The 16,083-nt window shown below is 42.2% G+C and overlaps 1 protein-coding gene across 1 annotated transcript in view; it reads right to left on the bottom strand.

The window, feature by feature from the left end:
• dmd (dystrophin) overlaps nucleotides 1–16,083 on the bottom strand; it is an 83,606-nt gene that overhangs the window by 61,157 nt on the left and 6,366 nt on the right. The window contains exons 9-22 of the mRNA XM_071533166.1: nucleotides 16,082–16,083; nucleotides 15,355–15,525; nucleotides 14,533–14,655; nucleotides 14,266–14,400; nucleotides 12,582–12,734; nucleotides 10,574–10,744; nucleotides 5,944–6,066; nucleotides 5,326–5,498; nucleotides 4,918–5,053; nucleotides 2,560–2,735; nucleotides 1,707–1,854; nucleotides 1,135–1,260; nucleotides 433–582; nucleotides 37–135 (exon numbers count right to left, since the gene is read on the bottom strand). The exon at nucleotides 16,082–16,083 is cut by the window's right edge and continues 121 nt beyond it. Coding sequence (XP_071389267.1) covers nucleotides 37–135; nucleotides 433–582; nucleotides 1,135–1,260; nucleotides 1,707–1,854; nucleotides 2,560–2,735; nucleotides 4,918–5,053; nucleotides 5,326–5,498; nucleotides 5,944–6,066; nucleotides 10,574–10,744; nucleotides 12,582–12,734; nucleotides 14,266–14,400; nucleotides 14,533–14,655; nucleotides 15,355–15,525; nucleotides 16,082–16,083 — 1,886 coding nt within the window. The remainder of the gene's footprint in view (nucleotides 1–36; nucleotides 136–432; nucleotides 583–1,134; nucleotides 1,261–1,706; nucleotides 1,855–2,559; nucleotides 2,736–4,917; nucleotides 5,054–5,325; nucleotides 5,499–5,943; nucleotides 6,067–10,573; nucleotides 10,745–12,581; nucleotides 12,735–14,265; nucleotides 14,401–14,532; nucleotides 14,656–15,354; nucleotides 15,526–16,081) is intronic.

Genomic DNA, 16,083 nt, shown 5'->3' on the forward strand with positions numbered 1-16,083 from the left:
CAGAAAAAGTCTTGAGAGATTGTTTGATTTGCTGACCTTCTCTGGTTGGCTGGGAGGATTGTCCTTGTAAAGCTGATTGGCTCGTTCCAAAACGAACTCCACCTCTGGCTGCTTGACCTGCACTTCTTCGACGAGCTGGCCAACACAACAGAGACACAACACAAATTAATGATATATACGATATATTTCATTCCAAAATATTGTATATCCATTTTGGAGAAAGATTGAAATGCGGTAGATGAAAAAGTGTAATACTGTAAGAAACAGCTAATTGTAAGCAAAGGTCTTAAGAACTATATGGGGAAAATGAACAATATGTGGAAAATCAATTGAACTATATGTGGAAATTATCAGTGAACAATAGCGCTGCTGTTGTACATCCAGTGTGTGTGTGTGTGTGTGTGTGTGTGTGTGTGTGTGTGTGTGTGCCACCTTGGGCTCCACCTCCTCGGGGCTGCGCTCCAGCTTGCCTCTGGTGCTGGAGGCCCAGGCCGACAGGTCGTCCAGCTGGTCCTGAAGCTTCTCCAGCTCCCTCAGCAGACCCTCGATCTCCAGCTGACGCTCAGGCAGATCCTTGGACACCTAAACAAACACAGCGCACATTTACATTTACAGGCATTTAGCTGACACTCTGACACAGACTGACTTACGATGACTAAGGGGAGGCAGGGGTTTTTGACTCAGGGGGTTTCACCGGGACACGCGACTGCTGGTGGACACAGTTGCTGTTGCTGGGATCAAACCTGTGACCTTTTGGGTACGGGACAGTGGGGGTTTAAACACTACACTATAGGGTTTAATCTGCTGGTTGAGCTGTACCAAAGACTTAAAAGCCCAATCTGTGATTTCAATATGGCGCACCCCCCTTTGACACACTATCACCCCACTGCTGGCTTTGGTTACAAAGTGATTTATTGTAGTTAAGTATTTTCTTTTTAGTCTGAAAGATACTGACTGAGCTATTGATACATGGATTGATATATGACAGCACATACAACCAATAGAAATTTTCCATGCACTGTAAAATGTACATGTACTGCCAAGTAATCGTTGAGTAGACAGGTCTACAAATAAATATCTGTATAGAAAATACTGGTATAGTTTTAGTAGTGGTTATAGTTTAGAGGCACTGACCTGCGCCCAGCGAGTGTTGATGATCCTGAAGTCTTTCTGTTTGTCAGCAGGAAGCAGTATCTGTTTCTGTCTCAAGTTCAGATCATCCACTGCCCTCTTCTTACCGGGAAGCTCCTCCACACGGGCCTGACACACACACACACACACACACACATAAAAAGTCTGTTATCCAGGCTGAATTTCATAATGAAGCAGTGTAGCATCTCAGATCAATTTACACAAGCCCCCCCCACACACACACAAAATTTATTTGCAAGGCTGAATTTTAAAATGAAGCATTGTAGCACTCTACACCACAATACCCGCTAAATTAAATTACAGAAAACACCACACCCACCCACCCACACACACACACACACACACACACACACACACACGTAAATAAAAAATGTGTTTTCAAGGCTGAATTTAATAACAAACCATTGTAGTATCTCATTTTAGACTACAATACCCGCTAAATTAAATTACACAAATCACCACACACCCACACCCACCCACACACAGAGATTTCAAACACTCATTGTGGAATCCAGTGGCTCATCCTATCTGGTGTGGAGTGTCCTGGCTCGTACCTGGACCTTGTCCAGTGTGTCTCTGATGTGCTGTGGCTCTGCAGGCTGCAGAGGGATGGCCAGGACGCCCTCCGCCTTGTCCAGCCAGCACAGCATGGAACCCATGTCCTCCTGCAGCACTGCAGCCGCCGTGTGCGCCTCCGAAGACCTGGATAGGGGGATGGGGGTGGGGTGGGGTGTGGGTGTGTGTGTGTGTGTGTGTGGGGTGGGGGGTGGGGGGGGGGGGGTGGATCAAGTGAGAGAAAGGTTAAAGGGAGGATCATTGCAAGGGGTATTTCTCATGTTCTTGCATAGCAAAATGTGCGGTCCAACTATTGTAACGTGACACTAACGCATTTTGAAATGTCATGTGTTCCAGGTAAAGGCGCTAAATGCAAATACTGCTGAATGAACAGCTACAAACAAAGAAGTTATTTCCAGTGTAAACACATAATTGTCATGGGTAGTCAAAGGCGTGACACGATGAAGGAGGTTGTGAAAATTTGATGCTGGCATCTGAAAACATTGAAAAATACCTCTTTTCATCTAAGTTCTGCATGGGCAAAATGACCTACTACTGTCTTCTTTTTAACTTTTTTCTTTTGGGCAATGATTGAAAATGTATAAAAGTAGACATTCCAAAAAAAAAAACACTTATGGTGACAGTTAAACAAACTGTTAGCTGGGCAGTTTGGTATTAGATAATGAGATGTTTCATGGTCGTTAGATAGATAAACCTTGAGCAGGGTTGCTTTGTGGGGATTTGGGTAACTGGTCCAGTTGAAATGGGTATCAGTCAGTTAGCCAGGTAGACAGGCAGACTGGTAGGTCAGTGGACAGTTAGATACATATATTGCGAGCCACAGCCACACACCTCCTCTTGCGCTCGTGGAGCTGCTGGCAGATGCCGGCCCAGCGAGTGTTGAGTAATTTGAGCTGCGTTCGGAGCAGCGAGGCGTCGTCTGGCAGGCTCAACTGGCTGATGTCCTCTCCTGCTGAGTTCACCCTGTCCAACACCACTTCCTGGAGCGGGATGGCCTCCGTCATGTCCTGTGCACACACACACACACACACACACACACACACACACACACACACACAAAGGTTTGTATCAATTCAAATTGATGGCATTAAAAGGATAGTAGGTAACTTAAGCTCTTGACAGAATGATGATGACAGAATTAACACTTTTATAGACTGGGTCCTTTATATTTTAAAAATATTGAATGATGAATATTTGATAGAAATATTGAATGATGAATATTTAATAGAAATACTGAATGATGAATATTTGATAGAAATATTGAGCATTAATGAAAAATAAAAAAATGTTTCCTCCAAAATAGACATAGAGTAATTAAACTCTTCAAGTACTGTTTGGCACATGCTGATGTTTGGGCTAAACTGCATTTCTTTCAGTATGTCGAATTTAGGGAACTGTTGTGGGACATCAAATAACAAACTATCAGAGGTGGGATGTAGCAGTGTGTGTGTGTGTGTGTGTGTGTGTGTATACATTGGAGGATGGGGAGGTGTGAGGGGTTCAGGTAGTCATTTGAGGCACCAGCTGGCCCTCTCTCTCTCTCTCTCTCTCTCACACACACACACACACACACACACACACACAAACACAGGCAGGTTGGCACATGAGTGGCACTTGGACACTGCAACCCTGTCTTTCTGCACAGGTGGACAGTAGGAGCTGATCACAGCAGCCCAAAGTAGAGTGGACATCTCTGATGACGCACACACACACACACACACACACACACACACACATTACTTAAAATGCAAGGCAAGAGCATCAGTTATCCACAGCGACTGAAACTAAAAACCGAGTCTACTTTAAGACTACTTCAGGTAAAGGAGGCTTTGACTGTGAAAATAACTCCTCATACATTTTTAATCCAAATCTTGGTGGGGTAACAGCCCATTGTTACTGTTATTAAATCCCCTTTCATAATCCCTAAAACTCTGTTTTTTTGGTTGATGTAACATTGAAATGTCAAATTCGATGACATAATGTTGTTACATAAGGCCTAAAAAGGGAAAGTGTTCTGTTTGTATCGAGGCTGACTGCACTGCCAGACACTCGCTGCGTTTTCCTCTTGACAATTGCAATCTGTGTGCCAGAGCTGCTGCTGATGTCAGATGGACACAAGCACATGTCATGTTAGTGCTATGTCACAATGCAATGTAGCAATGTTATGTTATGTTATGTTATGTTATGTTATGTTATGTTATGTTATGTTATGTTATGTTATGTTATGTTATGTTATGTTATGTTATGTTATGTTATGTTAGGTTAGGTTAGGTTAGGTTATTTCATGTCATTATGTCTTGTTATGTCTTGTTATGTCATGCCATCTTAGGATATGTTATTTTATGTCATGTCATGTTGTTATGTACTGTTATCTCTTATGTCAGGCCATGTTATGTTATGCTATGCTGCCTTAAGAAATGTCAGGTCTTGCCTTGTTTTATATTTTGTCATATTATGTTATGTCATGTCCTGTCATTTGTTATATCACGTCATGTTATATCATGTAATGATATGTTATGTTATGCCATCTTAAGAAATGTCATGTAATCTCTCATGTTATGCCATGTTATGTTACATTATACAATGTGTTATCATGTCATGTTACCTAATGTTACAATATGTCATGCTGTTATGTTGTTATGTCTTGTTATGTCATGTCACAGCATGTCATGGTATGTCATGTTATGTCATGTTATGTTATGTCATGCCAAATCGTATCATGTCATGGAATTTGCCTTTTCTTATAACTAGATGCACCAGTTGCACATACACACACACACACACACACAAAGAAAGCAGAGGAAGATGAGAGTGCAGGGTCAGCTACAGTGCAGCAGCCTGAAGCAGTGCAGGGTTCAGTGCCTTGCTCAGGGGCACTACAGCAGGGTTGGAGGGCACTGGAGATGAAATACCAGCCATCCTGCAGTCACCAGCTCACAACTGGAACACACACTCAGAACCAGAAACCCTCTGGGTATTGGGTACTTCTAAACCATGCGTGTGTGTGTGTGTGTGTGTGTGTGTGTGTTGTATCCTTTCATGTGTCTCTATGTGTGTCCTTGTATTTGTGTGTGTGTACATGTGTGTCAGTGCATCCTGTGGTTTGTGTGTGTAACCCTGTGTGAATATCCATACGTAATCTGTATGTGTGTGTGTGTGTGTGTGTGTGTGTGTGTGTGTGTGTGTTACCCTGAGCTGCTGTCTGTGTGCTGCTGGGTCGTTCTCAGTCAGTTTCAGAGTGCCCTCGGCGTTGTCCAGCCACCCCTCCAGCGCCTTTCGGTCCGAAACAAACTTCTGCCACTTAAAGTTGCATTCCTCCCAACGCCTAGATGGATGGACACACACACACACACACACACACACACACACACACACACACACACGTAAATACACATATATACATAAACACCGGCAATATTTGCGTGATCGTGAATCAGCGTTACATCCAGAAATGTGTCTTCTCTTGTCCTCATCTTTCCATTCCTCCCTTTCTTTCTTTGTCTCTCCCTCCCTCTCACTCTCTCTCCTCCCTCCCTCTCTCCTCCCTCCCTCTCTCCTCCCTCCCTCTCACCCTCTCCCCCCTCCCTCCCTCCTTACTTCAGTCTGTCTTTGTAGAGCTTGTTCAGTTTGTCCCAGTTGGTTTTCAGGAGGACGGCGCTCTCCTGGATCTTCTGGCCCTCCAGAGGCCGGGCCCCAGACACCATCTCCTCTCTCCGGGCCAAGGCTCCCTCCACTGGGCCTCGCAGCTTGTCGATGCCCCCCTTCACCTCCTGGAGGTGTGGAGGTGGTGGTGGGAGAATATACAAAACAATCATCATACACAACTTTAAATTGTTGATTTATATGTTTTTATATCAGCCCCATCAAGTACACCAAGCAAAAATTACTACTACTACTACAAAAAATCTCCAGATGACATATTCCCTGTAGGCAAAACACTTTTTTTCATCTTAACTTGTAGATATGGCCATCAATTTTGACATGCTGATTCACAACAAAAATAGATAAAAGATTTTGTACATAATTCATAAAAAGATGATCAACTCTTTGGTTATTCATCAGAATGAAACAGGAAAAAGCTCTTTGATTTTGTCCACTGGAGAAAAAAGCAGTCAGGCTTGACAAATTTTTTTTCTTGTTTTTCAGTTTTTTTTTTTTTTTAGTTTTAAGATAACAGGTTACAATAAAAAATAGAGACACAAAAGCCGTGCTGACCTTAAGGCAGCTTTCTTGCTGAGGCAGGTTGTAGTAAACTGCAGGCCAGTATTCAGGAGAGTTCAGCTTGAAGTCCGTCTCTGACACCGAGCGCAGCAACGCCTGCAGCTCAGACAGGTACTCCTGGACACACACACACACACACACACACACACACACACACACACACACACACACAGGAACACACGCACAAACACAAGAGGATGGAAGCATATACACATACACAGGCACGAACACGCACACAGGTGTAGGCACAGACACCCGCATACACACAAATACACACACAGGCATTTTCACAAACACAAAGTAGAGAGGAAAGTCAGAGAACACACACAAACATTAACCTAACTTTAAAAATACAGACATGCTTGATAAATTCTCTAAGCAGGCACTGCAACAAGGCTAGATTTAGACAGGAGCCAAAAAAAAATCTGATCTTCAACTGATTATGGCACAGATCTGGGACTTCAGTTATATGCTTGTATATGTATACATGTATATATGTTGGTTGACTTCATACTAGATTCATGTCAATAAATATATCAGATAACAATGAAAATATAATCCATATGTTTTTATAGTGTATTGCTCATTTTAAATTAATTCTGAACTTTAATAAATGAAGCCCCAGATCTTTTCATGGCTGTCTAAACAGGGAAAGATCAGATTCCATGTGGTTTCTCCCTGTTTAGACCCAAATCTGTTGCGCCTGTGAGATTTCTACCTCAGACTCCCAAACACATTATGAATTCCCATTGTACATCATGATCAGACTCGGGGCTCTTGTCGACTGAGTTTTAATTCACTCAATCCCAGATGCAGTCTTTGATTATGAATGAACTCCTCTAATGATGAACGCATTAAATTTCCCCCCGACCATGATGCACAACAAAATCTATTCTAACTCCAAATGAAAGACGCCTCTAAGACAGAACCTCGTCTCCACGGTGCAGAGTAGCGTAAAAAGGGATTCTGGGATATTAACACTTTGGTCTGCTCGTTTCACTTCACCTAGCACATAATGGGGAAAATAGTTTCTCCTGTTCAGTGACACTTTTTAATTAAAACCCACACACATTAGCATTATTAGCAGCCTTAAGGAAAGTTAATGATTGCTGCTGGCCTTAATTTAATAAGTCAGTTCTTAATTTGCCTGATGTGACGGTAATAATATCTGTAATAGGGGTGGGATGCAGTGTATTGGAAAGAATACGCAAGTTGATACACTCAATAATCAATCAATATAATATTGTTTGCAGGAATTGACTTCTGATGGCACCCTGCACATTCTACTTTGTGACGCTGTCTAAAGAGCCTAAAGGTGCCAACTCTGCAGCATTATTTGCATTTAGCATGAAAGCAGTGTCAGGGCAGAAAGTTTCCCGCAGCATCTGACAGGTGTGCGTGTGTGTGTGTGTGTGTGTGTGTGTGTGTTGAAGTGAAATGGGAGACCAGAGTTTTGAACATCCCAGTTTCTCTTTGTACTGTTGCTTGCTAATAGTGAAGTGTCTGCTGCAGACAGAGGGCTCTGTCACACTGGGTTTGGAAAGGAGTGTTTCAGCGGGGCGGAGAGCTCTTTCTTCTTTTTCAAAGATCATTTAGAACACAGAAGGAGGGATGTCTGATACAGTGATTGATCGTTGAGTTTAAATGACAATTTGACCAGATTTAGTGCTCAGTAAACCCAGTGTGACTAAACACAAACGAAACACATATTTTTCTCTTATTTGTTTGACTCACATTCACAGTACAGGCCTGAACACTACCTGTTCTTAGTCTACACACACACACACCCCCAAACACATTTCATTTCATTGGGGCCCCATTTGTTAATTGTGTACGTGTCTTTGTGAATTCAGTGTAACCACTGTGTATCATTGAGCATTATAATGAGTGAGCAGTGCAGATCTAGATCATGAGAGGGAGAGCAGACAGTAGCTGCCTCAGCATACAGGTCAAAGGTCGCATGTGGTCTGTCTCTCAAACAGGAAGTCCTCTATCTAGAGAGCTGCGCCTTTAAACAAGTGCAGAGAGTTTCCAATGATTCCAAAAGACAGATTGTTCAATGAGCTAATGCTGGCAACAGATACAATTACAGCCACTTAGCGGTTTTGCCTATCATTGTTTGGCAATGAGACTTCGTTCCCGGGTCAGTAGGTCAGTAATGAGGCTGAGTCACAATTTGGACAGCACCAGCATGTAAGTTTGGTCCAACAATAATTCAGTTTTTCTGTAATTGTTTGGAGGTCATTGTCTAGACCGGATAAAATCTGCAGCTCTTGCCAGTAAGCAGAGATTTGCTGCACGGATCAAATTTATTTCCAGGAAATATAAACTAAGACAATGTAGGCGTGCAGTTTTTCAAATCCCTTCATGTCACAACTTTTGTAGATACAAAGCTTGTGTTTTTTTTTTATAGATACAAGGCTTTGGTTTTATGTCCTCAGTGACTGCAGTGCACATATATCGTGTCCCGACTCAAGGACATTTGCGAGAGAAGAAAGCGCATTCTTACATTTTTCACACTTTCTGAGTGAGGACGTCATTTAGCCACAAGGGGGGAGCTGCTTCTTTTTCCAACCAATGAATCCATTTGAATCCAATTAAAATGAATGAAAAAGAGACTTGAAACAACTTGTCTCTCCCACTGTCATGATCAGTATTACTTTTCCTCACCAGACCCATGACTGGAGCTCTTTCTTCTAGATGACTTGGACAAAATATACATCTATGTATCTGTATTTAAAACATTTTAGGATAAACAGCAGCAAACTAAGATACAGATGCAGCCATTACAGACTTTTTACATATCCTGCATACAGATTCACTGTTGCTCTACTTCTGTGAGGAATTGTTCAAAAAATTCAATTATTCAAATATTTCTTCCTTTTCACAATAGGCACATAGCATCATAAGCACATTATAAATACATCATGAATGCATGCTGATTGTTATAATCAGTTATAATATAGCAACACCTGCGGTAATGCAACGGATACAAGACTAGCTGTGCTTTAACAGCACAGTTGAAAAGCTTAGATTGCTTTTGTTGCATAATGTGCTATGTTAAATACACTGTGCATAAACTGTAGGGGTTGTATACCTTCTGGGACAACTCCAGCTAGTCATACCAGATTCATCATAACAAAGCATGCGATTATACCTTCTGATACCAGAAATTTCCTGGTGTGATTTAGAATTTGTGCATACATGCTATATATGTTTTGAAGGTGGTACTGTGGTCTAAAGGAGAAGTAGGCTTGTGATCCTGATGTTGCCAGTTTGACGACCCAGGGAAATGAACAAGTCCACACTCCCCTCCCTTAACAACTACTGTTCAAGTGCCCTTGAGCAAGGCATTTACCTGCATTAACAGCCCCGGTGGAACTCCCAGGTTTAATGTATAAAGCTAAAGCAGAGACTTGTTGAAAAAGAGCAAGCGTACTCCAATGCTCTCTGGGTAAATAAAGGTGTTAAAAACACTTATAATGTGCTTATGATGCCTCTCAAAGTGCTTGAAGTAAAGCTTCATTGGATTCCCATGTTTGAAATCAGCTGTTTCAAATGTATATTTCATCCAAGTTAGATAGACCCCTCTGACACGTAGGCCATAGTGTGTGGTGGGTGTGGGTTCTTGTGATTGGGTGACAGGATACATACATCTTCAGTGATTGGCTGGTCAGGAAACTGTAAGGGCGTAATGTGATTGGTTGGCAGGGGGGCATGCGGTGACACAGAACCAGACAGGGCAACCAATGAGATTCGGACATGTGAGCGTGCTTCACATGTACAGATGACACACGTAAACGACAATGCAGCAAAGGAAAACAAAAAAGCAACTCGGTTTTTATTTCAAGGGGAAAATCTAATTCCAATCTATTTAAAACTCTGACTTCTGACAATCTGTTTACAAGTTAAACTGATATATCTAATTACAATCTACTAACATTAATATGTTAGTAAGATTTATTGTTAGTAAAATAAATCACATTACTTGATATCTGTATACTTGATATTTGTTGTTAAATATGATATTTATTGTTGGCCATTTATTGGGATACTCAAATTCATTATTCCCTTTGTATGGTATACACTTGTTAAGTTAATATAGGCCAATCTATTGTTGGCAGGCATTGGTGTTGGCGCTAACATCAGCCACAAGCCAAATGCTGGTAAATGTTGTGCCTGGGAAGTCACCATTTTCTATTTTGAAAATACTATGTCTGCTAAGAAATTAAATTGTCCTGTGAAATTCTGAATCTACATTGTGGCTGGCTGATGAAAAAGTCCAGTTGAAAGTCAGGCCTACAGAAACTCACATAATGTCTTTTGAAGGGAATGAATTTAGATAACTAGTATCATATTTACTAATGGTAAATATAACAAAGTCAGGCCTACTGCAACTCACATATTGCATTTTGAAGAGAAAATGAACTCGGACAGCTAGTATTATGAACCGTGTAGTTAGTGTAATATTTATAGTTAGTAAAAACAAATTTAGGCCTATTTAGAGAGACTCACACATTGTCTTTTGAAGGTTATGAGGTTGGATAGTTAGTATTATGAACTTGTCTAGTTAGTACAGTATTTACTGTTAGTGAATATAAAAGCCAGGCCTACTGAAACTCACACTTTGTCTTTTGAAGGGTATGAACTTGCCCTCCACCTCAACCCAGCGCGTGTTGAGCTGGAGTTGGCGGGGCTCCACTAGATTGGCGGCTCCAGCTTCTGACAGCTGATTGGCTAAGCCCTGCACCTCCTTAAGCTCCTCCTTCTTCTTGTCGAACTCTGAGCCAATTTCCTATTGGACGAAATCAACCAGGAAGTCACTCGCTATTGGCTAGCTCCAGGGAGGGGAAGCACAGAGAGGCGTGTGTATGCGCTCGTAAACACATTCACATTCACACGCACACACACACACACACACACACACATATACAGAGGGAACAATTAATACATAATAGAAAGAAAGAAACACATTCAGGCACTCACTGGCACACACACACGCACACTCAAACAAAAACACAACACATAAATAAAAAGGACACCATATCATGTTTCCGGTTGCCAGTGTGCCAGTGCCAAATATACACAAACACATAGGGAATCCATATTGAAAATCAATATTGTATGTTAGAATTATATCCATAAAATGATGCCCATTTAAACAGTTCATATAAAATGACAAGAGTGGTGCTATAATTAGGAGGCGCACAATGCCTTGAGACTTTATTTACATCGGAGAAGGGATACAATCACTGGCCTTTTAGATCAAAGTACAGAGGAACAAAAGCTGTGTGTGTATGTAGGGGGGGGGGGGGGGCGTCGGCCCATGCCATCACAGCATTGTTGGCCTGGGGAACATTTAGTGTGGGACAATACTTGAATTGAATTAGCTGGGGACTTGTGGAGTGTGTGTTTGTAAGGAGGGGGTGAAAAGAAGCAGAGAGATGCATGAACAGACAGACAGAGGGACAGATAGTGAGACGGACAGATGGGGCAGACAGACAGTGCGGAATCTCAGTGATTCAGTTGCGGCAATGACGGGTGAGACTGGAGCGAGCGAGCGAGCGAGGCGTCCGCTTAGCGAAATGTCATAGTGATCATCTGAAAGTGAAAGACACACATACAGTCAAGGGGAGGAACAGGTCGACTCCAGGGTGTCGGGGTCAAACCCTTTCCAAATCAGCAAATTTCAAAATGGACTTTTAAATGTGCTGTGTAGCATTTTTAAACATCAATATATCATTACCAAATTATTTATCCATTAACACCATTTATTGGTGTTAAAATGCTGCACATAGCACCTTTAAACCAGCCTTTTTCAAACACAAAACTGGGCCATGGGCCAGCGTCTGGTGGGTCCACAACATTAAAAAAATATGTCTTCCTCAGCCTGGGCCCCGGGATGAGACTAATATTTGGGTCCCAGGCTGAAATAAAAATCCAAATCCTGATCCTCAATTATTTCTTAAAAATTAGATATGAGGAAGATTTATTATTTAGAAAATCCTCTTCCCAAGTGGATAGAATTGAAAAAGCCTTGACACCGACCCTGTGTGCAAAACAGGAGGAAGAGAGATAGAGAAAAAAGGAAAGAGTGTGATGTTTTTTCCACTGTATACAAGCACCGTCCTGTACCCACACCCCATGTGGGGGTATCGCTCTGATGGCAAGGTACCCAATGTTTTATACCCATAATAGGCCCATCATTTTTGTACCCATAATTGTATGGGCACAACACGGTACTTGTGTAATGGAAAGAAGTTAAAATAGAGAGAGATTAAGCAAAATTCAGAAAGCTGGAACAAAAAGAGAGAAAGAGACAAAGGCAAAATGAGAAAAGGTACAGAGAGTGTGAGACAGATGGAGGGAGAGATGGAGAGTTGGATGAAGAGAGATGGAGGGAGAGAAAGATAAACAGTAGCCCAGGTTGGATAACAGACTTGATGTGACACTGTATCGCTTTATGTGCGAGAGTGAGCAAGGAAGAAAGAAAGAAAGAAAGAAAGAAAAAAGAAAGAAAATAAAGTGTCTGGATGTGTGCATTCATGAAAGTGTGTATTTAGTATTTGTGTGTGTGTGTGTGTGTGTGTGTGTGTGTGTGTGTATGTGTGTGTGTGTGTGTGTGGGGTCACCTTGACCCTCTCTCCCTCAGGGGGGTCAGGCAGTTGGTCCACGCTACGCTGGATGTCGTCCAGCCAGGCCAGCAGGTCATGTGACTTCCTCCTGTACTGGTACCACTGGGGAGCGATGGCCAGCGCCTTCCTGTTCCTCAGCACACGCAGGTCCTGCACACACACACACACACACACACACACACACACACACACACACAAAGATGGAGACACACATATGGAGGCAGACAGAGATGGACACACACACAGAGCTTTTCTCTCAAAATCATTTTACGTTTCATAAACTGGAGCTTGAATAAGTACTGGAATAATTTGCGGATCCTGCATGCTTTTACAGAAAATGCTTTTATTCCATCTTGATCTGAACAAATGCTAACAGCGTTAAAACTTTTTGGAAATCCAAATGAAATGTGATGAAATGTATCTGCTTCAGGCTGGGGACACACTAGAGGACCGATTTTGAAAATGCGTTGCATCACACACATAACGACAGATTTCACTGATTTTTCTTGTCTGTTAGTCGTAAATATGCTCACAGTCGATGATAACGCAACGATGGGGTATCAGACGCTTAACCATGAAACCAGATTATCATACATCACTGACATCAGGGGCTCTAATCTCGCTGGAATTTAAAAAAAACAAAGAAAAATAACACAAAAGGTGAATTTGCTTAAAGCCGTGGTTGGAGAGATTCTGTCAACATGGCTTTTAACTTACAGTCATTGTAAGGCAGGGGCTCCCAAAGTTTTCAATTGCAAGGACCTTAAATAGGTCTGCATTATTATTATCATTAATCAATATAGCTTTGCATTTAACACTTCCCCCTCACCTCATTGTAAACTTGTTGCAAAATATGTATATGTCATTCTTGTACATTCTCTAATTGTATTAACTTATTATCCCCGCCAAGGAGGTTATGTGTGCGGTGCCGTTTGTTTGTTTGTCTGTTTGTCAGCAGGATTATGGAAAAACTACTGGCCCGATTTTCATGAAACTTCGTGGAAGGGTGTAGCATGGACCAAGGAAGAACCCATTAAATTTTGGACCGGATCCGGGTCCGACTCACGAACAAGCCTCACGAACAAGCAATTGGCCTTGGCGGAGGTCTGCTCTCTCCGAGTGCCCTTCTAGTTGTAAATGAAATAATGGTGAATTTTAACAATTCATCAATTTGCTGTGGACCCCCTGGAACCCCCCTCAAGGGCCTCTGGTGGTCCCCGGACCCACTTTGAGAACCACTGGGCTACAGGACTTGTTCAGGACTCTGCAGATGTCGGGTTATAAAGAGTCCTCACACTACCAGATAAACTGTGACCAAGCTTCTGGTCAGGATTTGCTCTCCGGTTGTCGGGAGGGAAAAAAAGTGTGTAAATTGGTCCAATACTCCTCTAGTGTGTCTCCAGCTTTAATGATGAAGAGGTTTCTAAAGATCCTGAATCATTTAAAGCAATTCATTAAAACATGAGGACCAGCCTCCTTATAATGAGCTGCACACCCATTCACACAATCCATGTCTCAACTGTCTCAATGTTTAAAAACTCCTTTAAAACCTTCACCTGGATTCACCTGTCTACTTCATCGAGAGAACAGGTAGTTTTAATATTTTGTGCACTGACTGTATGTTAGAGAGCACATTGTGTGTGTGTGTGTGTGTGTGTGTGTGTGTGTGTGTGTGTGTTACCTTGACAGTGTTGTACTTGCTGTTGAGCTGGATGTGTTTCTGTCTGATCTGCTCTCTCTTGTCCTGGTCCGGCACTCTCTTCTGTAAATTCTCTCCTTTCAGCAGTAACTCCTTCACAGCACCTTCTTCACAGTCCTGCACACACACACACACACACACACAAGTGCACAAACACATACAATGTACAGACAGATTTGTGTCGGATGTCAATGTGCAAAGGTGTCAACAGAGTTTGTGTGTGTGTGTGTGTGTGTGTGTGTGTGAAACCTTGTCTTCCTGGAAGTCTTCCTCCTTGAGGTTTTCCCCCTGCTTGGCTTCTTCCTCCAGCAGCTCCAGCCAGATCTGCGCCTCGCTGTGGTACTGCTCCAACTCCTTGGCTGACGCTGCCGTCTGGGACACACACACACACACACACACACACAGATACACACACAAGAAAAGTGAGATCATTAGTAGCAGAAAATAAATTTAGTGAGAGAGTTTGGAGTAAATTTAGTGAGAGTGTTTGAAGTAAATTTAGTGAGAGACTTTGAAGTAAATTTAGTGAGAGAGTTTGAAGTAAATTTAGTGTGAGATTTTGAAGTCCATTTAGTGAGCGTTTGGAGTATATTTAGAGAGAGAGTTTGAAGTAAATTTAGTGGGACAGTTTGGAGTATATTTAGCAAGGGAGTAGAATGAGAGAGGATCAAAACAAGAGAAAAGGCAATTTAAAGCTGCAATATGCAACTTTTTCAAATCAAAATGACTATAAATAAAGGCAGGGCCTGGTTCTGACTGTCCACTACTGTCATTCATTCTTTCATTCATTCATTATGACTAGAAAGGCAGCCGCTATCTCTCTCCCTCTATCTATTCCTCCTCTCCTACCAGTCTGGAAGTGATGCATTGTGTGATGGTGTCAAATCACTGGTTGTGCTGTTATATTATATTATATTTACCCCCTTCTACTGACTTGTTGGCCTTTTCTTAGACATCCAAAATCCACTGGCCTTTCGAGTGTTAATCCATCCATCCATCCATCCATCCATCCTTTCCCTCCTTCATTCCTCTTCCCATCCCATCCCTCCCTCCCTCTATCCATTCTCCTACCAGTCCGGAGGCGATGCGTTGTGCGATGGTGTCGAATCTCTGGTTGAGCTGCTTGAGTTTGGGCCCCACCTGGGCCTGGCAGTTCTCCCCCCTGGTGGACATCAGCTCCTGGGCCAGGGCCCGCACCTCCTCCACCTTCCCCCGCATCAGCTCCAGCTCAGCACGCAACGTCTGCCGGACACACACACACACGCATAAATAAAGTGAGTCAGAAAAGTTGTTTTTCCTGCTATGTAGGGTTCCCAGTCTGTTTGAAAAGACAGATTAATTTAAGTGAAGCATGCCGTGTCCTTTTGTTTTCTGTACTAAAAAGAAAAATGCATCACAAAATGTGTCCACATGTTCAGGGAAGTGACAGAATGAGAGAATATTTTGCATTAAAATTTTAGGGAATCACCCCTGTGTCCTTGAACAGTTCAGTGTGTGAACACTCCCTGCTGCCTCCCATGGCAGCAACAAAAGATAAGGGTTAATATTAATGATTCACCACTCGCTCCCACACATAATAACTAGAGAGAAGAGTTTGTAGTGTATGCTTGAAAGTGAAAGGGAGTGAATGGGTTGCATTACACCCATATGCCATACCCAATGTTATAAAGTATATAATGGATATATAGCATTTGGGGAATGAAACCATCAAATTAAACAAAAAAAAAGACTCAGAGGAATAAGTGAAAAGATATACAGAGAAACATAGAAATAGATGATTGGAAATAAATGTAAAAACCT

Source organism: Centroberyx affinis, unplaced genomic scaffold (assembly GCF_046629955.1).
Source record: "Centroberyx affinis isolate AG114_WGS23_722 - 3 ecotype Tasmania unplaced genomic scaffold, CSIRO-AGI_Caff_v1 ptg002329l_1, whole genome shotgun sequence".
In the NCBI taxonomy this organism is placed as follows: Eukaryota; Metazoa; Chordata; class Actinopteri; order Beryciformes; family Berycidae; genus Centroberyx; species Centroberyx affinis.